The sequence below is a fragment of the Necator americanus genome, chromosome III (genome assembly GCF_031761385.1).
Source record: "Necator americanus strain Aroian chromosome III, whole genome shotgun sequence".
In the NCBI taxonomy this organism is placed as follows: domain Eukaryota; kingdom Metazoa; phylum Nematoda; class Chromadorea; order Rhabditida; family Ancylostomatidae; genus Necator; species Necator americanus.
The window spans coordinates 3,070,447-3,094,864 of record NC_087373.1 but is presented as its reverse complement, the minus strand read 5'-3'; the positions used below and the strand labels follow the sequence as shown (position 1 = coordinate 3,094,864).

Genomic DNA, 24,418 nt, shown 5'->3' with positions numbered 1-24,418 from the left:
TAGCAACACCATGGGGGTAAAATGTAGTTGGAGTGCGACACACAGTGGCTCCCTTATTTGTGAAAGTAAATAACCGGATCAGTTGGGACCCTAAGATCTAAGCATTAGCCTTAGGGATCTACGACATGTAAGCTAAAGTTACTAAGAGAAAAAAGTAAGATAGAGCGTCCGGAAATAAAGGAGCCAGTGTGTGGCCTCTTCAATTACATTTTCCCCCACTACCGGCCTGATATGACAACTACAGCCTATTTTTCTTTACCTTTTTACGTTTCTGTTTTATTGCGACATGGGTTAAAGTAACCCTGAGCCTTCCCTCGAGGGATGAAGCTGTTGGGTATAATGCAATTGGAGGGCACTCGCAGGCAGTGACACTCTTATTTCTCGAAGTAAATGATTAAATTAATCGGGACCCTAAGGCCTAAAAACTAGTCCTAGAGGATCTATGAAATGTTAAGTAAAGTTACTAAGAGGAAAAAGTAAGTGAGAGCTTCGAGAAATAAGGGTTAATGAAAAAGAAAAGAGTGAGAAATTAAGTGCGTTTGCCGTGGTTATTTTCAGAATAACCAACATATACCGGCATATACGCGGGGTCCAACTAATTGTCTTGCCTGTTTCTGTAGTTTCGGGATGCGCATGTAGACCAGCTAAGAACGCTAATGCAGGGATATGTCCTCAGAACGTTCGGAAACAGGATATGTCATCCGCTTTTCGCCCTAAAGAACTGGTATTTCAGCCATTTCTCCTAAGACAAGGCATACCATACATTGTCGTACTGTCCTCTATATAATAGTGTCAAAACAACACGAATTACTGTGCAGCTGCGTAAACCGTTGCGCTCGAAGCGGCGCACTGATCCGCAGTGGCTGGGAGTGAGGATCCTTGCTATCAGCGTTCACTGCTGCGATTCGCGATGGTCCCACGTCGATTTCAACCACCATCTCACCGCGCTGCTTCGAGCGCAACTGCATAATGTCGTTTTGGCCCGACTATAATTAACGCATAGAAAATCCGACCAACTCTTGTCCAGTGTCCAAATCCAATTCCGATTTATTTCTTGTCCATGGCAAACCTTTCAAGGATAGCTTGTCTTTAATACGAGCAGCGGTTATGACATTCTATGGGAATCCTTTTGAGAAGCCGATGAATGAGTTACCCTTTTGGTGGTAAGTGGATGTTCTTTGGGCGTCCAGATATCTGTAGTCGGCACTGGATGAGTCGATGATTGGTGTGCGCCTTCGATTGGGGCGGATTAGAGGGAAAGAAGTGCGTGTCCATTAGAGAATAATCTGGGTTGAGGTAGATACGGCGCCTACCCGATGAATACTTTTAGCGGTGGGATTACGTCCACTGACTGTAAGAGGACTGTTCCTATTATTCGCTATAAAGAGCATAGGTGCGATAGGAAAGAGAAAGACCCTCCTCAGGTTAAGGGGTCTAGCTCATGGGGTGAGGCTCAAGTGATGAGGATCCTTTCGCCAATCGTCCAAAAGTGAAGGGGTTCTTTTGCCAACTGTCGAAAGGTGAGGAGATCACTCGTACAACCGTCCAGAAGTGAAGGGGTCGCTCTTCCAACCGTCCAAAGTGAAGGGTCCCTCCTCCAACCGTCCACAAGTGAAGGGGGTCAGAGCACCGGGTCCGACTATCGCATCTATGATAAAGCGATCATTAGGTTCTGGTCACCACAAATCGATGTTGTATCATATATTTCTCCGTATCCTTTTTGGTGCTAACGTAGGAATTCATTGGAGTTCTCCAACCTACATGCTCCTTTTCAAGGCAAGAAACATGTCTCGCCACAACAGTGACCGCAAACGCGATGAACGCCGCCACGATGATCGCCGTAGAAGTGGACGCGATGAAGATGATGGGTACGATCCTTAATTTTTTAAAGCTGCTCTATTGTACATGAAACAATTCCATTCTGGACAGACAACCGGTCATTAGAACTTTGTGGAATTTCAGTTCATTTCTTCTCCTATCGTTTAGCTACCTTCTGAGAGTACAACTCAGTATCTGAGAGATCTCCGTACAAGATTGGATCACCTAACTTTCCAGACAGCGGCAGTCAATATCCCTCTCATTTCTTGTAGTTCGTAGTGGGATATCAAAAATACTGCTTGGTGCATTCTTTTACAAAAAAAAAAAACTTTTCAACTTTCATTTCAACTCTTTCCGACAACAACATTTCCTCAATGTCTTCTTTTCTAAATTAGTGATAACTGTTGATAGCTTTTGTGCTACCTATTCATTTCCCAGCTCATTTTGTGTTGCCTTCCAGTACTGGACCAATACTTTCATTTTAGAATATTAACGGCGTTCTTTTGGCCTTGGAAAGGTTGCAATCCTCGCCTACATCTTCTTAGTTACTGTCAATACTACAGGCTGTTTGGTGTTACCAATTACGGTGTTTGCATTAATTTCTAACACTATCTGATAGTTTAGCTTTTCAGGGCCCTTAAGCAATCCTTCGTATTTCATCTTATCTTTAATCCCCAAGTTCCATTTCAGCGTAATACAATGCTACAATATGGAATATCAGGTCACCTTTCAACATCTGCTTGTTGGATCCATTTGTAGGCAGCGAATCCTGAGTTAACACATATTTTAGGATATAAAACTCACAACACATAAGTATTTGACAATTTTTACGGATGATGTTGTCTTTGCAAGCTGCAAATCTATTTTGAAATAGTGGAAATTAAAGGCATCATCCCACGAATCTGAGGTGGTGCAGATTTCAGGTGGAGTATTCGTATACAGGATGGGAGACTACGGAGAGGAGGGGGATTTTGTCCATTTCTTCCTAATTGCCGTAAAAAACGGCCGGGAAGATACGGCTTCATTCGTTTTGGCGCACCGTTTTGTACAAGGGGTTCGATTGGAGCGCGCCAGTCTTGTGCGGCGCCGCATATTCCGGGCCGTTTTTTACGGCAATTAGCAAGAAATGGACGGAACCACCTCCCTCTCCGTAGTCTCCCATCTCGTATACGAATACTCCACCTGAAATCTGCGCCACCTCAGATTCGTGGGGTGATGCCTTTAATGGAAAATCCCATTAATTGTAGCAGTTTATGTGTCTTTGTTCTGAAAATAATGACAAACATTTATGCGAAGTCATCCCATTACAACTGCAATTGGTTGCGATCTCAATCAAGATTTCTATCTCCTAGGAGATGGCATTGTGATAATCCGACTTGGGGCTTGAGTTCGGCGTTGACTTCTATCTTGTAGTATCGATCGACAGTCAGTAACTCACTCAAATACCAAGTAATTTCGGCTAAGAGTACTGTTCTTTCTTTTAGTTTTCTTATTGTTTGTTTGGAAAGAGTTACTAATCTCTGAAGATCTTCCTGCGTTATTAGTTATGCGTTGTCAGCCATTCCACGGTTTTTTTTTCTAATCCCGAGGACTAATCCCGACTGTACACAACCATAACCCCGTTGTAATAGCGTTGGGAGCTGCGATCGAAGTAGGTCATTCGCTGGCAGCAGCAGACGGACTCGAGATGAGAGGAGGTCCCACCACCCGCACAACTCTGAGAGGTATTGCTTGCGCAATTGCAGTAGCCTTCAAGTCGCTTTGGTCTGAGTGTATTAGTGAATTCTCATGCGTGGAAAATCTTGGATATATTAGCTGTGTATGGATCAGCGATTTTCAGACGCGTCTATCTGTTGTCATTAAAGTTCTCTAGTATTCTTCTCTCATTGCAAACATAACAAAATCAATCGTTTACGGAAACATCGTTCGAGTTGTTTTCCCTATATGCCTGGCAACTATCTGCGACCAGAACCCACATGCAAGTGTTTTACGACAATATTGGATGTCATCGAGCACCTCTTTGTATTTAAGGATATAGAAACAACACAATTATTGGAGATAGTAAGTTGCAAATGAAATTTTTTTTGATGTTGAACCGAAGTAGTACCAAATTTTGTGGCTCGTTGATTCAGCTCAGACAACTTGGAAGCTAGTTGACGAGTTTGTAAGATAAACTTCATCACTCAGTGTAAATTAATGTGTTTGTAAGTGTTGGGTGTTTAAAATGCAGAACTGTACAGTCAATTAGTGGTTCTTCTGAATATGAAGCCTAAAGACAGGGTGGAAGCTTCAACATCGTTACATACGTATGCAACTTAAACTATTCAGGGAAATATGTTTATTGGTGGAATGAGGTAAATTACTTGAAAGTTCATTCTGTTTTACAAATGAATACAGGTGTGAGGGAGGTCTAACTTTTCCTTTTTACTTCTTCGAATACTTCTTACTGTCATTGTCTTCAGTGTAATGAGATGAGTTTACATTGTGGTCGTAAACAAAGAATATGCACCGAACTTGTAGTTCTTATCAAACATTACTCTTTCATGGGTCGTTCTATTTTATCCAGTGCAACTGTACAGACAGTTCGAGTTTTCTTTATGGTTCACTTTTCATTGTACATGTGCGCTAACCGAGGAACTCTGTCATATCAACATCTGTCACAATCCAGAGATTAGATCATAACCATGCCTAAGGTTATGTTCAGAGTACATGTAAGCGTAGGATAGAATTGTTCAAAGACAAGCGACAGTCTAGTTAATGAAGCGCACTTTGAGTTAGCGCTTGGATGCTTTTTGATTCGTTTGGTGATTTTTTCCTTCCATCTGCTTTTTCACAGATTGCGTTGCGGGACTGTGTCAAGTGGCCTTTTCCGTCCTGTTACGTGAAAACGCATGTGTGAAAATGAAAATTGTTGACAAGATGTCTATAAACGAGGAATGAAAGGAGTCGTAGTTCTGGATTTTGTGGAGGAAGTAGAATACGCAGCCGATGTGGAAGAATTGGAGGAGAATGGGTAGGAGCAAGTCCAGAGCGAATTTTCTCAATTCCCAAAGTCTAGTTCCCAATGCTTCATTGTCTAAGCAGTGTCGTTTGAGTCACTTCTATCGTCTTTTCTTCTACCAAAACTCACTTAGGCTGTTGGCTCGCACGCTCTCTATGTATCCTGGACATAAGTTTTGAAATGGTTATGACCTCGTTTCTGGATCATATGCTGATCTTGGAATTCCGTGGTAAGATCACGAGATTGCGTCCAACGAAGAAAATACTTAGGACGAACTGAATCGATAGCTATCTCAGCATTACGTTTGAAGAGAGTTTCGCTATGTAACTAAGTAAATCCTCTTACTAGAACGAGAAGATTGGATTAGTTTTGACTTTGCTACTTGGTTCATCGAGTTAGTGGGCGGAACACATAGATTATGATTTTTTCCAATCCTTTATCGTTGTCGATAAGTCATACGGATTCGTTTAATCACAAACTCGTGTCGTAAAGAGAAAAATATTGCGTGGCGAGTTTTTTTTTTGTTATGGTGTTTATTTGTTAGTATACCGTGATATAGTGAAGAAAAAACTGACTTCACTATAGTCTTTACTCAGCGGTATGCATTCATTTTGTGTATGTTCAGAAATTGTAATTCGAGCATGTATTATACCATTTTGTAATATTTATTGCGGTTCTACTATTTTTGCTATTAGGTTAGGTTGATTTCAGCAGTCGTTCCCGTCGTGAACATCATCGCTCAAGCAACGGTGGAGGCGCGGACATGCATCGCGGCATGTCGATGGGCATGGGCGGTGGGCCGCAGCGTGGTGCTGGCAGCTTCTCGGGCATGGCTTTCACTGAGTCTGAACTAATGGGCGATTTGCCCAAGAAGAAGTTCACTGGCCGTTGCCGTCTTTTTGTCGGTAATTTGCCAAACGAGGTGAAGGAAAGCGAGCTCAAGGAGTTGTTCTCACCCCACGGCGACATTGCCGAATGCTATCTCAGCGGTAAAGGATTCGCCTTCTTGAGAATGGTGAATGCGCGTCATTGCTTTATACTTTGGATTTGTTGCGCACAGTGCCCGGGGTAGTAGGATATTTTTGGATTTTGTAGACTGGGTCCCCACCTACCATTATCAGTACTTATCTTGCTGGTGTTTTGTTCGTTGCTACTACTTTATTCATCGTGTGACTTATGTTTGCGTAGGTGTGGTGAACAATGTGGCGTAACTCAGTGGACTGATTTCAATTGGTTCCAAAAGCTCTTCAACAATTTCTAGACTTTGTAGCTCCCATGAATGAGTGGACTGGAATATACACTTCTGCTGCAACTACCACATTCGAAAACTGGTCTAGTCTTATAGAGGGACTTTCCAACTTCAACTTCCTTTGATTCCTCGCTGTTGAATTTGTTACCAGATGCCTCCTGAATGGACTAGACCCGGTGCACTGTGCGCGCAATATTTTACGATCCTGTATTTGTTCTACCATGTCTGTGTTTCAATCTTTAACTAAGAATGGTTTTCGTAGGATACTCGTGCTCATGCGGAGAGCGCTAAGGAGGCGATTGATGGCCGTGTTATCCACGGGCGTCAGGTCCGCGTGCGTTTTGCTGTTCACGGCGCAGCTCTACGCGTAAAAGAACTTTCGCCTACCGTCTCAAATGAGATGCTGTATCATGCATTCTCGCATTTTGGTGAAGTAGAGCGCGCCGTGCACATAGTCGACGAGAAGGGTCGTCCCACTGGCGAAGGAATTGTCGAGTTTGAACGCAAACCTTCATGCAACGAAGCTGTACAGGCGATTAAGGAAAAAGTCTTCTTATTGACTGCGTAAGTTTGTGTGACTCCTTTCTATGAAACACTCGCATTTTTCTTTTTTTGTAAGGGAGCATCCTCTTTCTTTTTGGAAAGGATTTGTAGTGTATTGCAAGTCCCTAACTGTACTTGTCAATTCCATTAAATTAGTGAAAGAATTCAGCCAAATGGATCAGCTGGTGGTTAAATAACATTAAGGACTGTGTCGTCGGACGCAGAGATCCGCGTTTTGGATGTTGTTGTTTTCTATGTTGTAATGCCAGTATTCTGCAGGAATTGGTCATTGGTGCGCTGAATCATTTGAAATTTGAAGAGATGCTTAGTAGTGGACTTGAGTCTGAAAGAAAACTCACATTATCTACCACATCCTTATATCTCGTCCTCTTAAACCCTTCTGACCCATTGGTTTTCAGCAGTCCAACGATCTGTGGATCGGAACTTTTATAATTTCCTGTTGTTTCCATCCTTCATTATTTCAGCTCTACAGGATTTGATCTGGCTAATGAGACAAATCCTGGCCACTATTTTTACATTACTACAGTCAGTAATGTAAAAATAGTGGCCTTTCTCTACGAGAAACAATTCGAAATAGTCGTTACCAAAAAAGTTCTTCAAAACTGTGAAATTATGTCGTTTAACTGCCAGTTGACCATACAAGATCATGATTTTTTGCATTAACCTTTTATACGAGGATCTCCTGAGAGTCGGGTGCCTTACAATATTCTTTTTGTAAAATTTCCGTAGAACTACAGAGGATCATATTAGGAGCCCTAAACCTCTCGTTGTCGAGCTTCTCGAGCCGAGAGACGAAGATGACGGACTTGCAGAAAGAATGATTCCTAGAACCGCGCAGCTTATTAAGTAAGTTTTGAGTTAGTGGTTTAATGTTGTACCGACAACTGAATATGAGAGAAATGTGAAATGATGTAGTGCTGAATTGTTTTGACATAGTGAGTGTCGTTCTGTTAGTAGCCGTGGGAAACCAGTTTATCGATGCAATTGGCTTCAATTGGACTCTTCATTGGTTCCCCAAGAAGCTAGCTTAACTGACCTGAGGCGTTGTAGAGCCTCATAAAGTACTCCTGCAGTTGTGTAAGAGACGTACTTCACAACAATCAACTTGTTTATAGATACTGCCAGCATAGATCTTAATCAGAATGTAATCAATAGTATCCATTCAACATTTATTATCCAATAACTCTTCGGTGTGTTGTGTGCCAGCAAGATACAAGGTTGTAATATATTTTCTCTGTTGGTTAGCAATACACATACAATAAACAGGACTTCTCTGGATCTGATTGTAAGAGAACCAAGATCTGGAGCGATCTTGGTTCTCTTACAATTTTTCTTGTATTCATAGTACAAGAAACAACTATATGCCAGAAAGGAAATAACATATGTAGCGAATCGAGTGCTCTGGATTGACTGTTTCGACCATCTGCTTTGTTTAAGTTCCAAGGGAACTGGCAATTGATGGTTTCCTTTCCGTAACCAACACTAACAATTAATACATAACTGAAATAATACTAGGCTCTATTTCTAGCAACTCCTAGACCTTTTATCGATTACCTACACTCCAGAGAAATGTATACAATGCTGCAACCTTCGTTGTTTTCCACTGGACACGTTTGAGGGATCCCACAATTTGTGCCATCGCAGATGTTCTAAGCTTTCATTGCAGAGCTGTTACGCTTTTCTTCTCTTCTTATCAGTTTTTCCGCTATTCTTTCTATATCTTCAGGTTTTCCGCATCACTGTCGTAGTATCGAGCTAGTTGCATACTATACCAAAAAGCCAATCATCTGGATTGCGCTCATCATGGGCCATAGGTGCTCATGTGTTCACCTACGAACATCACATTCTATTTACATTACTTGCTAACGAGATAACAGTTACCTCTAAGTTAGCGTACTGAATGAGCATAACTGTGTTGCGAAGCAGAGCGTGGTCTTCCTTTAGTCTAAGAAAACAGTTTTCGGAGGTTTGTCATAATCTGTATTTTTAACTATTTGTGAAATCCTGAATTGATAGGGAATCGCATAATTTTTCAACGGATCTCAGTCAATTGATGTCTGATGTGTGGCTTGCATCTGTAGTCGGATACTAACTGAACGACACTGTAAAAATTGCGAAAAAGTTGTGTACTTGTTCCTATGTGTGGCTGGAAGTGGTTCTGTTGACCAGATTGTAGTGACCTTTCCAGTTTAAATCAGTGAAAATCTGTAACGGATTTGCATCTGCACATTACTCTCGAACATTTGTAGTGGACTATCTGAGTGCTTGTGCATTGAGATGTGCAGGTGTTAGGTAGAGTGGACATATAATAGGACTAATCCAGGGAGCGTGAACTCGGTCCCCGTTTTCCTTCGCAAAACAGTTTCGAATTTGTGTATGGTATGAAATGGAAGGAACTGTACGCTATGGAAAAACAGCGTAAAGCCCAGCTTGAAGAAGAGCTCAAGGAAGCACGACGTCGTCTCGAGACGGACATGGAGTTAGCTTATCAAGACTATCAGGCTCAAATGCTTCGTGAGGGTCAGTTAGTTTGAGTTTGTCGTATTCTGACTTGATCTCTAATTTTGTTTTCAAGCTGTGCAGCTGCAGAGGATGGGGTTGTGTTCTTCTATAGTTTGCACACAAAAGAAAAGTTTATAGTTTCTAAATATATTTAGAAGTTGCAATTGATATAAAGTGTTTAAGTTCACTATAAACAAGTTCATATAATTGTATAATATCGGTCCCCTTGTTGTTAAATTCATCGGTAAGAGACGGCTTCTGAACTGTGCATAATATTTGTTTCGAACAGATTGGAAGTTTGCTTTTTTTTAGTTTGTTTTTCAAAGTGAAACTTCGGCTGTGCACAATAACACCACATCGTTGTGTTATTTTTTGTTTTGCTATTCAGTATTAGACGGGGTGTGTGCAAATTCAGTAATTTAGCTTGTTATCGCAGAACACCTTGTCTTTTTTGCCAGTGATATAGATAAGGTTTCTAGTAGGAACTGCACCGTTCTGTAAAACCGAACTTCACTAATTGTGTTTGTACAGCAGAAAAGTGCTAACCAAGACACTGAAACATCGAAGGCGACCTGATTTTGACATTACTTCATCAATACATTATAATTATGAGTAGACGCTTAGAACCCATCACAGACTGTCTTCTAACACTGCTCTCTTCATAAACTTCGGTGTTGCCCTTCTCAATTATAATTTGTTTTCCATTTGTGATAATTTTATACACACATCTAATGTTTTTCTCTACATGGTTTATTTCATTTTATCCTTGAAGTGAAAACCAAACTTGTGATCGTCTCAGCAGTTTACGAGTCTAGGCTACTTATTCATTTAATGCTGTCTCTCTCCTCTCCCAGATATCCTACTCTTCATTCAGTTCTCATTTTTGTCATGAGAACTTCGTTGGTCAGACCTCAAAGGAAAAATATATGTCGACGTCATTTTGACGTTTGCGATAAGTATGGCTCATATAGCAATGACCTTTGTATACGCTGTCCATTTATAGATCTACAACGTCGTCAACAGGAACTTGAACGACTTGAGGCGGCTCGTCGCGAGCGACTCAACATGAGGGCTGCCTCGGGCGGTCCCGGACTACCTGGACCTGGAGGGCCAAACATGAGCATGAACCCGCCAATGCAACCTTTCGGCCAGCCAGGTATGTGCTTATTAATAGGAGTTTCGCCCTTTTGAGTTGGAGTGAAGTGATGTTCTTTTTCAGGACCTTTCGGTCAACCAATGCCAGGAGCACCGATGGGAGCTCACATGGGAGGACCACCAATGGGTGGGCCTCCAATGGGTGGCCACTATCCACCACAACAGTTCCAACAAGCACCACCTGGTTCGGGAGGACCAAGTGGTCCTGGAGGACCGCAGAGCGGAGGTATGTTTGCAATTCAAAAGTGCTACGCTGATCTACCCTCAAGTGAACTTTTTCTTGGTAAAGAAAGTCCATCTAAATCATTTCTTTTGCGAGTGGTTTCGCTTTTCGCAAAAAAAAGTTGGGTGCTTTGATATTATCTAGGGACACTGTTGTGTGTTGGCTTCACTGTATACATCCATAAACTATTTTTCGTTTCAGCACAAGGTGGTCAGCGACCCGCTACTAACAATATGTTAGAAGGAGTGCAGCGTCTTTTGCAGATCTTCAAAAATGAACCGTCAGGGCAACAACGTGGGGGAATCATGAGCTTGTGACCACCACGCGTAATAGATTACTGATTTGATTTTAAGGCCCGTCTTCTGGTGGACCTAATTCGTTCGGACCAGGTGGACCTGGTCCAATGGCACCGTTTGTTGGAGGTCCAGGAGGAATGGGCGACTACCCGCCTGAGAAAAGGATGCGTCGCTAAATGAAGAACTTAATTTCAATGATAGTTCTGTGTTTGTCGATCTATACTTCTACGGTTCGCCGAGTTTTTTTTTTTCTTTTATTCATTTAAAAATCATCCGTGGTTTCTTCGCGTTCTATGTTGTAAGTTTTTCTTTTTGCCGTGAGTAAATGATAGTTAATTAATACAGCACAAGCTAGGATGCCTCGCATTCACGTATTTTATTATCATTATCGTTTCAACTGCATTTTGTATGTTCTACAGAACAAGTTGGTTAATAAAGGAAACATCATAAAGACATCTCTATTTTTCACCAGCCAGTTTAGGAAAGAGTGTACGTGAGATGTATAGCGGATGTGTGAGGTGGTGTTGTGCTCTCATTTTTTGCATTGAGTCTAAGTCTGCAATGCCCACGAACACCACAGATACCGTCTTTTGTGAATCGATGGTAATTAAACAGATGCTTCTTTCTCAAAAAGTAGCAAAAGCTTATAGTCAATTTACTGCAGGAAGTAATATTACTAATGCCAAAAAGCGAGGAGTTTATTTGTCTTCATTATTTCTTTATTTGCTGCGATTTAAATTTGGGAGAAGTGAAGAAATTGGGAATTTCAACGCATTTCATCCCTGTTATTACATTTTGTCTTAGTTGTTAAGGTGGTTAAAGGCGAATGGTTTCGAAACAAAATCAGTTTTTGTTGATTTCCAAGCTGAAAGCTTCTATAGTCCTTTGGAAATTTTTCATGCATAGGTACATGTAGATACTGTGCGTGACTTGTATGACCTAACTATCCTGGATGAAATGTACAAACTAGCATTTTCTGCGATTGTAATAGTAGAAAAAGGAGAACATATAGAGAAGATCCTTTTCTTCACTGAAAGATGGTTGAGATGGGGAAGCTGAAATTGGAGTTACCTGGGAGTCAAAAGAGTCAAAACGACATGAAGCTCGGTGTAGTTGCGTAATCTGCTGCGCTCGAAGCGCGGCGGTTAGGGTCAAGAGAGACCCTTTGAACCACCACTCATGTTGCAGTTTGCATTGTTCCCACCTTGATACATGTAATTACACCGAGCTTCATGTCGTTTTGATCCGAATATCTCTCTTCCTACTATTTTCAAATACCGTAACCAATGCCAAAGTTTTTGTTCCCTTGGCCATCGAAATACATCTGTGAGCATGTTCAAGCGCTAACTGGACCACGGGTAAAAATAAGAAAATAAAATAAGGATAGAAATCGAAAGTTTGGCTATGCATGCGGACCAAAACTCTTCAGAAGTCCAACTATTCCACAGTAAATAAATTAATACCGAATTCTTCAAGTACAAATTGGTAGACTTCTTCGAACACCATACATACATTGCTGGAATGTAAGAGAATTATGATAAGTCCAAACGGATAAAATGTTATCAACAGAAACAAAGGAAAGAAGCGTTTCGAAGAGATATCAGTTTCCTATAACATATCCGAAGACCCGAAAGAACGTTATAATTCCCTTTAAGGATTGATATTGTAGATCTCATAAATTTGTACTGAAGGGAATAGCTGGATATGGTGTTAGGGAATGACCAGGGTGTCACAGAGGTGCAACGCTTTGATTAGCCACTAGTTCGGTGTCATTGATTTATTTTTTTGCTCAGTTGGAGGTCATAGAGTGATAGATCCATTACAATCTAATCCATTCACTAACTGCGCTATCCCCATTTCATCCCTAAGCCGATTTCTTTGCACGAATTTGTAATATCTATTGGAGAACGTCCGCATCCTGTGCACAAAGCTTGTAAATTGATTTTTGCTTGCACTTTTTTCGGTATTATATACGTGATGTACTTGAGTTCAAGGATTTTATACGAGTTCTTCACTTTCTGCTGACAATCATAATAATATCACATAACATCTTTGCGTGTCTATTCCTTCTTTGTTTTCTTCGAAGGCATCACTATAGAACTTCTACTGTCTTGTAAAACATATTATAAAAACAAAGAAGAGGCTAATCTTAAGAAGGTGCTATCTTGAATTCTAGCAGTTTATTTATTATTTAACTACTTTATAGTGCATACTGTCCAGCGCCGCTGACTAAGATAAACTACACTCTAGAGGTTGTAAACGGTTGGAATTCTAAATAAATGAAAAATGAAATGAAATGAACAATCAAATGAATAAATGATAATTCCAAGAAAAACCTATCTCTTTTTCCTTGAAGCTGTAAGCTCCACACCAAAAAATGCATGGAAAACATGTTCATGATCATGTTGACACAGTTTCTAGATACAGTTGGCGTAAAATTTTTTGTATCGGTATTGCGTGCACGATGAACTGTACACTCTACACGGACGCGACGCGAGTTGTCTGATGCTCTTTTCTCCCTGTTTTTCATTCCTTTTTTCACAATAATTGCTTAATCCATGGATAATAATTAAGTAGTTAAAATAATAAGATTAATAATTAAATAAACAATGTCTGAATTACTTCTATTATATTGTTTCTTTGGTTTTTTGTTATTTATATGTTTATTTTTTGTTATTTATGTGTATTATTGTTATGTATTATTGTTATTTATTTATTTGTTCTTAATAGATAATATTTAATAATAATTTATAATTATATTATAGTCCATGAATACGAATACCTCTTCCTAGCAAAATCTTTCTCCACTAGTTTTGCTGTTTCTTTCGCTCGTACAACGCCTCTAAGGTCGTAGTTTGTAGGGATTGAATTCCTCCTCCATTTCTTCGTGGGAACTGTGAATGATTGGGGTTCTTTCTATGCATTAACGTAAACGTAGTGAAATCCCGAGATCCGTCTTAGAAGAACGCTAACTGTTCGCAATTACACGAAAGAAAGGGTAGAAATCCAATTCCAACTGTACCCTTAAAGAAGATGCCTTGACGTATAAAGAAACTATTTAGTGAAAAAAGAGGTTTTCCCAAGTATTACGACTATAAACGATACTAATTGTGCACAGCTACACAAAAAATGGAAGAGAAATCCAACCCGCTCGAACTAGGATCTTAGAGGACGCTGTAGGAGCAAAACAAACAACAAAGCCAATGAAGATGGAATTTACTAGAACTATGGAACCCTACTCATAAACTATTTAATGTAAGAAAAAAGAATAGACAACTAGGAGAGAACTGCAAGAGTAGCCCTCGGAAAGGGTCCAGCGCACTAGGATCTTTTGTTTGAGACTGGAACTAGCACGCGCAAATTGACGCAATTCTAGCCCACAATGACTGGACGTCAGTTTCATCACTATAAAACATCCGCATTCCAGAAAAACATATTCAATGAATGATTCGGAATGATTAAAGCAAGTAGAATTCCACAGCTCCATCACGTTACTGTTCAATCGTTACATTCGCTTATTTACTATAGATTTCGAAGTACCTATAGAACTCAATATTTACTAGTGTTAACGAGGAATCACCGACGAAAAAATGTTCTCCCCACATGTCCATCCTTTCCGTTTGTCTCCGTCAATATGACAGCGTAATTACCGTTTTCTGCGAATGTGTGAAAAGTGCACACTGTCGACCTGCCAGTTTTTCATGCGACTGTGGAAGCTTTTCCAATCCCTCATAAATGGCGAGAAAGAACATGAAGAAACAAAAGCTTTCTAATGGTTTGTACCTTCACTTTATCAGCAAAGCACAAAATCAAAAACACACAATCATTATTACAACGCATAATAATTATTCACACAGGCGACTTCAATAAAGAACATCTTCAAATGTATTATCCGGATTTGAACAAAAGAATGGCCACTTGACCCAAATAAAAATAGATGAAATGCTTCGTTTCGTGAGTCACATACCTGAAAAGTCATATTTTTAAAGTAAATATTTCTCCGTCACAAAGTAATTAGTATAACAAACTCACGATCCGAAGTTCCTCCCAACAATGCAATGCCAAGTAGGATTGTATTTCTTGTCAAATTCTTTCTTAATGTATGCAGCGATATCCTTCTCGATGTTGTACCTGGAAAGACGATTCCAATGTAGCTGACGAGCATAATGAACTGAAAATCTTCTGCGTATTATCAACATTCCGGCTAACAAAATGTGCGCACACCTAAGACGTACGTTCACTTAGATGTTCACTGTTGTAATATGATATTTGATAACTCATGACAATCACAGTTAACCAATATTGCAGTAAACTGTGTAAAAGCGAAAGAGCCGAGAAGAGTTCACAAAAGCGAAAGAGCCGCAAAAGAGCTTTGGAAACAGCAGAAGTTTCAAGCAAGCGAATAAGTTACTCATGAAAGAACACCGCAACTTCATCTAGAGCTTTTTAGCAGCACCAGTTTTTATATTTTTAACCTAATGAAATTATGAGGATTTCAAGAGTGGACTTACGGAAATTTCATACACTAAGCGCTTGCACACCTACCGTTGTAATATTAATACGGAATCCCGTCTTCTCACACACTGCTGAATGAAATGCTATCGGGATCGTTGTCCACTCCTTGTTACAACGCAGATATATGACGACAAAGCGCTCCCATTCACACATATATCACTTAATCAGGACTATTCAAAGCTAAGTTGCATGATTATAGTTTTTCAGAGGATTGATGAACCGCTAAAGGCAACGACGTCTCTTCAAAAGCAAGATTACACATCCAGCCACTTAGATAAAATGAAAACGTATAAAACAGTAGCTGAACTGGTTCGCTTTATCGTTACACCAGTTTTGCCTTCGACTACTAGAAATGTCATATGGAAAAAAATATCGCTACGACGTTCCGATCAAATACATGCATATTATTAACGAAGAACAGTAGTGATTCAAACACGCAGTTACTGTAGAAATTTAAGGACCATTCGCAAGTATCGGAATGGGACGACAGGGTTGTTTTCAAAAAAGAAAAGTTACATTTATAGTTGTTTTAGTTATACAAACTAGCAATTAACATCGAATTCCCCCAAAAGTTAGCACCTACAAATGACTCAAAACACTAACTTTTCGAGAGCCTGTGTTGCACAATCGATAGCATCCTGTTGCATGTCTTCCGTCATGTCGGCATTCTTAATCACAGCTTTGCGATCAACCATTTTCTAAAGAAAACCAAGATTTCATACGGAGTGAAGCTGAAAAAAGCAATGCACGGTAACGTCACTAAAAAGAACATATTTTGACAAGAAATCACAGGTACAGGAACTAGTAGAAAATTGGTGCACAACTGCTGTAGAAAGCAAATGTTATATATCCAGAAAACGTTTAGTAACTATATAGATAAGCATACGAATACCATTACCGTAAGGAGAGTTCTCAGCCTATACTGAAGTTGAACCAGAATTTTTTTTACGGATCACAAATTGAAGCCACTGTCACGTCAATCACTCACGAGTGAAATAACTCACAAAAGCTGAACAGGTTGAACTGGAAGCTGTCTTTCAATTTAACCTTTTGCGCTACATTCTAAAGAGGATGCTAATTTTTTTTAACTGAAATCCTAAGAGGAGCTTCATTTCATCTCTATAGTATTCTTATTCTATTCCTACTGACACATACTTTCTCCAAAAATCTCCACATCCCGTATAATTGATTTTTAAGTTCGTTATCAATTGGAAATCTTCGTGGCAGAGATTTTGCACAGAGCGCCTGAAAGTCCGTTACGCCTTTGCTAAAATTGGGGATAACGCATAAACGGTGGCTAGGACGTTGATTGTGCGTCCGTTTGAAGACTACCTTCCACGGACTTGAGAACAGATTTTCCACCTTCAGGAAGATTACACAAAGGAAACGAGGCATATGAAGACAAACAGATTAACGACACTATCGAACTTCTTATATTAAGTTCTAAAAAGACGTCTATTTGTCTAGACAGTAACGTACAATACGTTCCATCCTATAAGACGACTCCAAATTCACGAAAAGATCCTATCTATCGAAATGAATGTAACATTCGTGGCAAACACCTCTGAAAACCCAAGTAAACCAGAACTAAAAAAGTTACAATCAATTCCTATCAGTTGTAACTGTGGAATGGTGCACATACCTTATGATTCAATCATATCTCTGGTCAAAATCTAGCAAAAAAGCAAGACTTTTGGAATCACAACATGGATTAAGCATGGTAATTATTTCAAAAAAAAAAAATCGAAGTTTCTATAGATACCTGTTCAAAATTATCCAGTCAGTTTATAAACGTAAGCAATTCATGAGTAATTCACGAGTGCCCAATTTAGTAACATTAAGTGATAATTAAGAGGAGTAAGTTCTTTTAAGCCGCTACCAAGATATTAAAACATGCAATATCGAAGTAAAGAGGATGAGAGCAATTAATTCTAATGACAAAATCTTTCGTATGAAGTAAGGCGCATCGAGGCGCACAGAAGTAAAAGCGGCCCAGTATATTCTATCAGGGAAACTTCTCGAAAAAAAACTTTTTTTGTGGCTCACTCGAGTTTGAACTCGCAGATTGCGGTAAGTTACGAAGAAAATAGGATACGATACGATAGTAAAGTAAGCAAAACGATAGGCCACTTCGTTCATGTAACAGAAGAATGTCACGAAATCAGTTACATGAACGATTTCATGACACAATAGAACGTCCATAAGAACTGATATTTAGGGCAGAATTCGCCACCGTAGCTTTGAGTCATGTCAAGGACGACCAGCAAGCGAATTTTGGCTGACCAAGCAAGAACCTGGTAATTACCATATCCGCGGCCCGGTCTGTGTACACCTTGTCTGCATATGTTGGATCATTGATATGCTACTAAGAGTACAGAAGTTAAATGGACTCTCTGCTGAAATAATTTTGAGAAGTCCAAGAACAGCACAGTCTGCGGTATTGGTATGGTTCTCTTGCATATGAGACGCTAATGTACCTGTATTACACCATACCGCTCGAGGTGTGAAGATTTCTATCACAAAACATGGACTTATTTCCTTTGAAAAAATCATTGAAATGTTCCAATACTTCAATACCAGAAAAATTAAAGTAGTAGAACATATCAAGAGAACTTTAACAAGTGAATCCTCTTTGCTTTAGCAACTGAATTCAATTCTAGCCTAATGCTGTCTATGAATAGATGCTACGCATAGATATTAAACACTAGCAAACTGTGAGTCATATAAAAAAGAAGACTAGCTTTTCGGCACACGCACAAAATTAAACAAACAATGGAATTTTGCAAAATGAAAAGTGTCTGTCAGTGGAATGCAGTAACTGACAGATTGTATTCGATCGAATATAAAGAACCCTTTTCCATAGATATGTAAACTAGATCATCTATACTTTTCCAAGATCACGGAAGAGTACAAACACCTCTGCGCAAAAGCAGGTATGTTTAGAAATCTGATTCGATAGTTAATTAAGCATTCTTCACCTCACGTCACTTCACTTTTTCATCAAAACAGCAGCAAAGAATGGAAACGAAGAGAAGGGAATAATAAATACGTTCAAATCAAGTGAACAGATTTAGCCGATGTGTGATTTGGAAACAACCTTCACGCAGCTCGGCCGCACCTGTCCAAAATGGGAACTATCGGCCTGGGAATGCTTAAAAGAAGTTTGTGGGAGGAACTCGATCCGACGATCCCAGGAGCAAATCAATCAGCAGCAACACGTATACGGTCTCCTCAAAAAAATCTATAAAGCGCGGAGAGTCCAATGAAGGAAATGACCATACATATTCAAAAAGAGCCTAGAAAGATCTCCGATTTCCGTGAAGAATTAGTTCTGGAATTTGAACTTGGAAGTAACAAGACGTACAAAGATGTAGGTAATCTTTCTTGACCTTATAGATTAAGGCATGGATATATCAAGTGCTGAGACTCGGGTGTTTTTATGCACAAATATCTCTAGGGTCGGGGGTTAGCTACATAACTTTGTTGTTGTTGTCTGAAGTTTTTGCATTTTGTTCTAAGATTCGGTGGCCTTTTTTATTGCTATTTGGTTGGTTGGTTAATGTGTTTGCGTTCTTGCGGGCACATATTAAGCGGTGGATGTAACGCAATGATAAGGTTCCACAGCGTATGCAGGATGACTCGAAATGGTCTCGAATGAGTCAACCTCTTTATCCTTCGGGGTAGGTGGAGTGCTACCAAATCCCTGTGCGAAGATCAGGACGCCAACTTTATCCGTTGCTCCCGTAAGTCACTGCATGATCATCGCATGCACGCTCGTAATCCTCTACGATTCTCATTGACATCGAGGGCATTGGCGGATCCCAGAGGGATTGATCAACGCCAATCCTGAGCATTTCTTCCCTCAGTATGCCTACAAATGTCACAAAAGCATCATTTCAGGACTGCTGAGTTGTCCCACATAGACGACCCGAGCCAGCAGGAGTCGTTGGCCACTATGAAACCCATAAAAGGGGAATGACAGAAGGTTATAGGGAAATACGAAGTCAAATCCAAACAAAGAAAGAATCCACAAAGTACAATAACAAGGAGAACGTGTGGCATAATGGAGGACATGTGGAATGGCCATGGCGGCGCGGTTCGCTCCGCCCCCACAGCCGAGTCGCACAGCCGCGTCACGCTGGCACGGCCGCGTCACACAGCCGCGTCACGCCGTAAGGGTTCCGTGGTGATGGTGGGGGTGCTGGAGCCTTTTGCTTACACAGAAAGTCCAACGTTGAGGAATATCTGGACGATTTCCCCGTGAATCCAAGAAATCTGCCTTCTGGATAGAATGAGTTGGTTGTACCGTAGTATACACTATACTCTTTAGAGTTCACAATAATCCTACAGCAAAACAGCCCTTCGGGGAGCCAACGGTGTCATACTGTAGTTGTGTGACCATAGATGGAGATATAACACTTGAAATGTTGTAATAAGGTCAACATAAAGGGGATATCATCGCATTTTTCTGTATATAAGTAACCCAGGATCTAGGAGTTTGCAGAAATGTCATAGAAATACTCGTACGCTCTTCAATCGCTGGTTATTCACTTAGTTTTTGTGACTTCATGGGCTTAACGGATTTGAAACGAAGACTGAGGCCAAACGACATTTCCAACGAAGGGAACTACTGTTGAATAGCTATTTGAAATACAAATATGTTGTAAAAATACAAAGATAGTTTAGAAGTGCATTTCAATGAGATTCACTTGAGAAACATATTCTCGCTCTAGTTAGAGGTGGTTGTGATGCAGACTGAACTATTCGAAATTTGCATAAGAAAAGTTCGAGATGATAACGAGCTATGATGTCCCCAACGGAAAACAAAAACGAAAACTTCAGTGGAACTTTACGTTGGAGTGCAAGAAAATCTTCAGTACAAGCGAGTTGTGAGAGAGAAGTATGGAAAATAAGTATCAATTACATTTTGAAGCGCATCTGCTAGGGAAGTCACGTTATTTCATTAATTTTATTTAAATTGTTGGAATAAAGTGCATCCATGCACTACTTTACTTTACAAAATAGAAGTTAATAGACCTTAGTCGTATGATAACAAGTTTACGATAAAATTAACTGGTTAAACAAATAGTTTACGATAAAAAGTACTGATTTCATTTAACATGTTAGCATTTCTTGTGACCCCACATTAATGACGCGTTTATCAGCAGCGAAATTCTTTTGGGACTTGTGTTAATTAGAGCTTGTGGGCAGAAATCTCCTCTCATCCCAAATTAAACCTATGATTTGAGTGGTGCATTCACAAACAACTTTCCTATGCCTTTTCGCACATCATGCAGTCGATTCCAAAATTTTGGGTCATAGACGTGAAAAATAAGGCGAACTAGTTGCGAACTCGTTGCGGTCGCCTGATCGAACATAGATTTCGGCGGCTATAGCTACGAAATTCAATGTTCAATGAATATATATATATATATATTGTAATTGTTATTATTGTTCGTTATTGCGTGTTCGTTATTGTTGTTCGTTATTGCGTGTATAACGTTTCCTTTTTTCTTGTTCCTTCCCTTATGAAATTCCAGATAATTGCTTACTTACTCTCAATCCTAATGCTTATGACAATTAGTGCACTTGCAGACGGTGAGAAGCGTGCGGTTGCGTATTGTCGATTGGAGATCGCATTTCAAACCTTACGCAACCAATGATCACTCCACCATCAACATTTTTCCATCCACTTGCAAGTTTTCAAAAAATAAGTGCTGATAATGATTGGGACGGGAAGCTTTGCGGAGAGATAAGTTGGGGAATTATGCAATGTCAGCAAGCTCAATTATGAAAAAGCGCGAAGAACCCCTTGAAAAATCCTAACGCATTGCATTCCTTTGAATTTCATTCCCTCTGAGTTCTACGAACCCCTAATCAACTAATCGTCTCAAAAATAAGCACCAAATATGAGCACTAGAAAATTCCATTTCCTTGAATTACAATTACCTTATTTCCACTATGTCACACCTATTCCAGTTATTTTCTACTCGAGACCTTTATTATGTGTTTTCATTCTTGCATCGTTTCACCTTTCAGTGAGCAAAGTATCCTTTATGTTAGCAAATAGTACGATCGTGCTTCAGATTGTTTGCAGAGGTGGCGGAAGAGAAGCCGGTGCAGCTTTACTCTTTCTCTCTCCTATTTTTCAATTTGTTTATAAAGGGGAAAAAAACGAAATTTGCTAATTGATTTCCTCAGTTATAGTGGAAATTAGGGGAAAAAAGGCTAAAGATGTTGACTTAGGAAGAAATAAAGTAAATGGAGAAGTTTGTATAGAAAAGATTTTAAAAATGTAAAACGAACCTTTTCGATAGTGACGGGCATTCCGATGCAGTCGGAGCTGAAATACGTTTGTTGAACACAACCGCACTGGAAACGTGGATGATGTGCTATGGCTACTAACCGTATTTAGGATTTCGAAATCGATTCGATGTTGTCGCTTCACCCCCCACTCTTCGTAAACTTCGATTGTTGTCAGTAGAAGTTGTTCTATTTCTCTACTCCTATACTCGTTAGTTATTGATCGTGGGTGGGTGAAATCTCAGTTCTCCTCCGAGATTCGACCCAAAGTTGTGTTGACAAAATGTTTCTATGCCTCGCTTCTCCGCTTTTCATTGATGTGTTATGTGTCGTAAGAAAAAAATCCACACTATGTTTGCAATCAGAACAATCCTTTTTTTGTTGTTTCGTACTTCGTTCTTTTAACCATGGCTCTTTTAACCTAAAGGTTTTCATTTCTTTGTGTTGTAGACGAGTCAAAAACTTGTGCTCTCCGTGCTACGTTCTATTTCCGAGCGAATCTGGAATGTTGCCATCATTGCTGGAGGCTGCAAAAATGTGAAGTCAAATGCAAACCAGGAGATCAGGTGTTTTCAGGATGATTGTTTTTCTCCCCATGGTTATTGTAGTGTTTATTTTTCTACCCTTTCTTTGACACTTTCTACCGCTTCACAGACGCGGACAAGCGTTAGAGTGGAAACTACAGCATATGTTCCGCTCAAAAACTGCAAAAACAGTCCTCCTTTTAAGAAATCGACGTCGGTGTATCTCGTCTCCGAACAAGACCGACGAAACTACAGTATATGCGCGGTGAGATCATACCGCTTACTTCCTTCTTCTCGTTAGAATCTAGCCATTGACTGCGCTGCACCGCATGATAAACCGGCACCGAAAATCCGTAATCTGTCCTCGTTTATTGTCGGGCAGCTGTAGAGGAAGCGTCTTTCCCTTGTTTCTTTTTTTCTTTTCCTAAAATATCCTTGTTGCGGAAAATTCACTCGAGTTGCACGTTTTCGCAGTGGGACCTTTATTAAACTCCGTCCTTGGGAAGGAAGCCAAGAATTTTACTTCCTGTACGATACGCTTACTGTCATATGCGAGCGATTGGAAATCGTGCCGCGCTGTGCGTAAACGCGTGCGTGAGATTGCACTATAAATCAGACTTTTCGACTGCACTATTCACAGTGGTGGTCACCTAAATCCGTTTGTACTTCCATCGTTGAAATTTATCATTTAACGCCACGTGGAATCATTCGTCATAAGCTCGAGAGGGCGTATGCGTTGCACCGCAGTTAAAACAGAAAAAAGGGAGACGGTTGTCTGGTACGTGATGATGACCTTTTTTGGCAGTTGCTTACACAGGAGCCTCAATTGGAATAGGATGACCAGTACTGTACATACAGTCGGGTGAAAAAGAACTGACTCATAGTGTAATTATTGCGTAAGCGGCTGCGCTCTACGACGACTGTTAAGGAACGGGGAAATCAACGTATTGCCAATATATGGTGTCAGATGTGGATCCTGCAACGGATACATCTACAGAAGATTTGGCGAATGGAGATGCTGGACATCGGCGTACACTCACTAATTATTTTTTATTTTTTTTTGATTTCACTTTCATATTCATTTCATTTCTCATTTTCTACAGTGCTCGTCGAAGTTCTTGGTATCCATACCGCTGCCAGGTTTTGGCAACAGCTCCACCTTCCATAATACTGCCTTTATTGTAAAGATCTTCCGAATTCGTAATTTAAAGGCATCACCCTATGAATCTGAGGTGGTGCAGATTTCAGGTGGAGTATTTTTTTATAAGGGATAGCAGATTATGGAGAGGAGGGTGATTTCGTCAATTTCTTCTTAATTGCCGTAAAAAAACGGCAGACGTCGGTAGACGCGACGCAGCACAAGGCTGGCGCGCTCCAGTCGAATTCCTTGTAGAAAATAGTGCGCCAGAACGTCTGAAGCCGTATCTTCCGGGCAGTTTTTCACAGCAATTAGAGAGAAATGGACGGAATCACCCACCTCTCCATAATCTACTATCCCGTATAAGAATACTCCACCTGAAATCCGTACCACCTCAGATTCGTGGAGTGATGCCTTTAACATGTGTCGCAAATAGGATCTCCTTTTTGTAGGTGAACGCAGAAGCGCCCATTGTTCCAATGCTGCCTCATTACGTTTTAAACAAAGGCTACCATTATGACACATATTCATGTGTTAAAGAGCCTATAATGTATGCGAACATGTTCACATGTGTGAGTGTGCAAGTGTTGAACACTCGAGAAAAGCGACCAGTTGAATTTTTATCTCTATTGTTGATGATGATTCCATTTTATGTATGATTTTCTTTGTTTGCGGCGAGTCACGGACTTGATGAAACCTCTATTATACTTGTTTTTCAGCGATTTCCCTTCCTTTAGAACTTGAACTTGAGTTCGAAACAACTGCAATTTGTCCGGTTAAAAGCCTTCTCTAGTTTACAGGAAAGTTTCCAAGTCTCCTATTCTTTTTTGTGTGTTTGGAGTTGTGTTTTCTTCACAACAAACTATCTCGATAATGATAAACGGGAATCATATTATAGTCCTAGTTTTTTAAAGGCGTTTTATTTATAGCTTCCGTATCCTGAGTGCTTTAAATAAGTAAACAAACAAATATACGATTAGAGGTAGAAAACATTCTACAGAGCTCCATTTGAACTGTTCAGACATAGTTATTCAGTAATAGTAATAGATGCAATATTTTCCTATGTGTTGTGTATGTAGCTATATGCGAAGCAGTCTCGAAGAGACACAAATAATTATATTATGGTAGAT

The 24,418-nt window shown here is 40.1% G+C and overlaps 4 protein-coding genes across 5 annotated transcripts; 3 read left to right on the top strand and 1 right to left on the bottom strand.

Moving 5' to 3' along the window:
- Positions 1-1,785: 1,785 nt before the first annotated feature.
- Positions 1,786-10,984, top strand: RB195_008459 (uncharacterized protein; the record flags this gene model as incomplete). Its single annotated transcript, XM_064194971.1, has 9 exons — positions 1,786-1,868; positions 5,531-5,834; positions 6,331-6,632; positions 7,383-7,478; positions 8,956-9,152; positions 10,138-10,290; positions 10,354-10,515; positions 10,714-10,806; positions 10,866-10,984. The coding sequence occupies 9 exons, from the start codon at positions 1,786-1,788 to the stop codon at positions 10,982-10,984; spliced, it is 1,509 nt and encodes a 502-aa protein (XP_064046116.1).
- Positions 10,985-14,696: 3,712 nt separating this feature from the next.
- RB195_008458 (uncharacterized protein) lies at positions 14,697-21,650 on the bottom strand (the record flags this gene model as incomplete). 2 transcript variants are annotated; one of them, XM_013439909.2, is made up of 4 exons in its annotated part: positions 14,697-14,775; positions 14,841-14,939; positions 15,927-16,021; positions 21,630-21,650. In XM_013439909.2, the coding sequence occupies 4 exons, from the start codon at positions 21,648-21,650 to the stop codon at positions 14,697-14,699; spliced, it is 294 nt and encodes a 97-aa protein (XP_013295363.1). The 2 variants fall into 2 exon arrangements, with proteins under 2 accessions (XP_013295363.1, XP_064046115.1); XM_064194970.1 differs by lacking the exon at positions 21,630-21,650 and having other exon boundaries at positions 15,927-16,018.
- RB195_008457 (uncharacterized protein) lies at positions 18,586-23,193 on the top strand (the record flags this gene model as incomplete). The annotated part of the gene is made up of 4 exons (XM_064194969.1): positions 18,586-18,693; positions 22,077-22,192; positions 22,356-22,415; positions 23,079-23,193. The coding sequence occupies 4 exons, from the start codon at positions 18,586-18,588 to the stop codon at positions 23,191-23,193; spliced, it is 399 nt and encodes a 132-aa protein (XP_064046114.1).
- On the top strand, positions 22,174-24,081 carry RB195_008456 (uncharacterized protein; the record flags this gene model as incomplete). Its single annotated transcript, XM_064194968.1, has 4 exons — positions 22,174-22,192; positions 22,356-22,415; positions 23,079-23,180; positions 24,008-24,081. The coding sequence occupies 4 exons, from the start codon at positions 22,174-22,176 to the stop codon at positions 24,079-24,081; spliced, it is 255 nt and encodes an 84-aa protein (XP_064046113.1).
- Between the last annotated feature and the right edge of the window lie 337 nt (positions 24,082-24,418).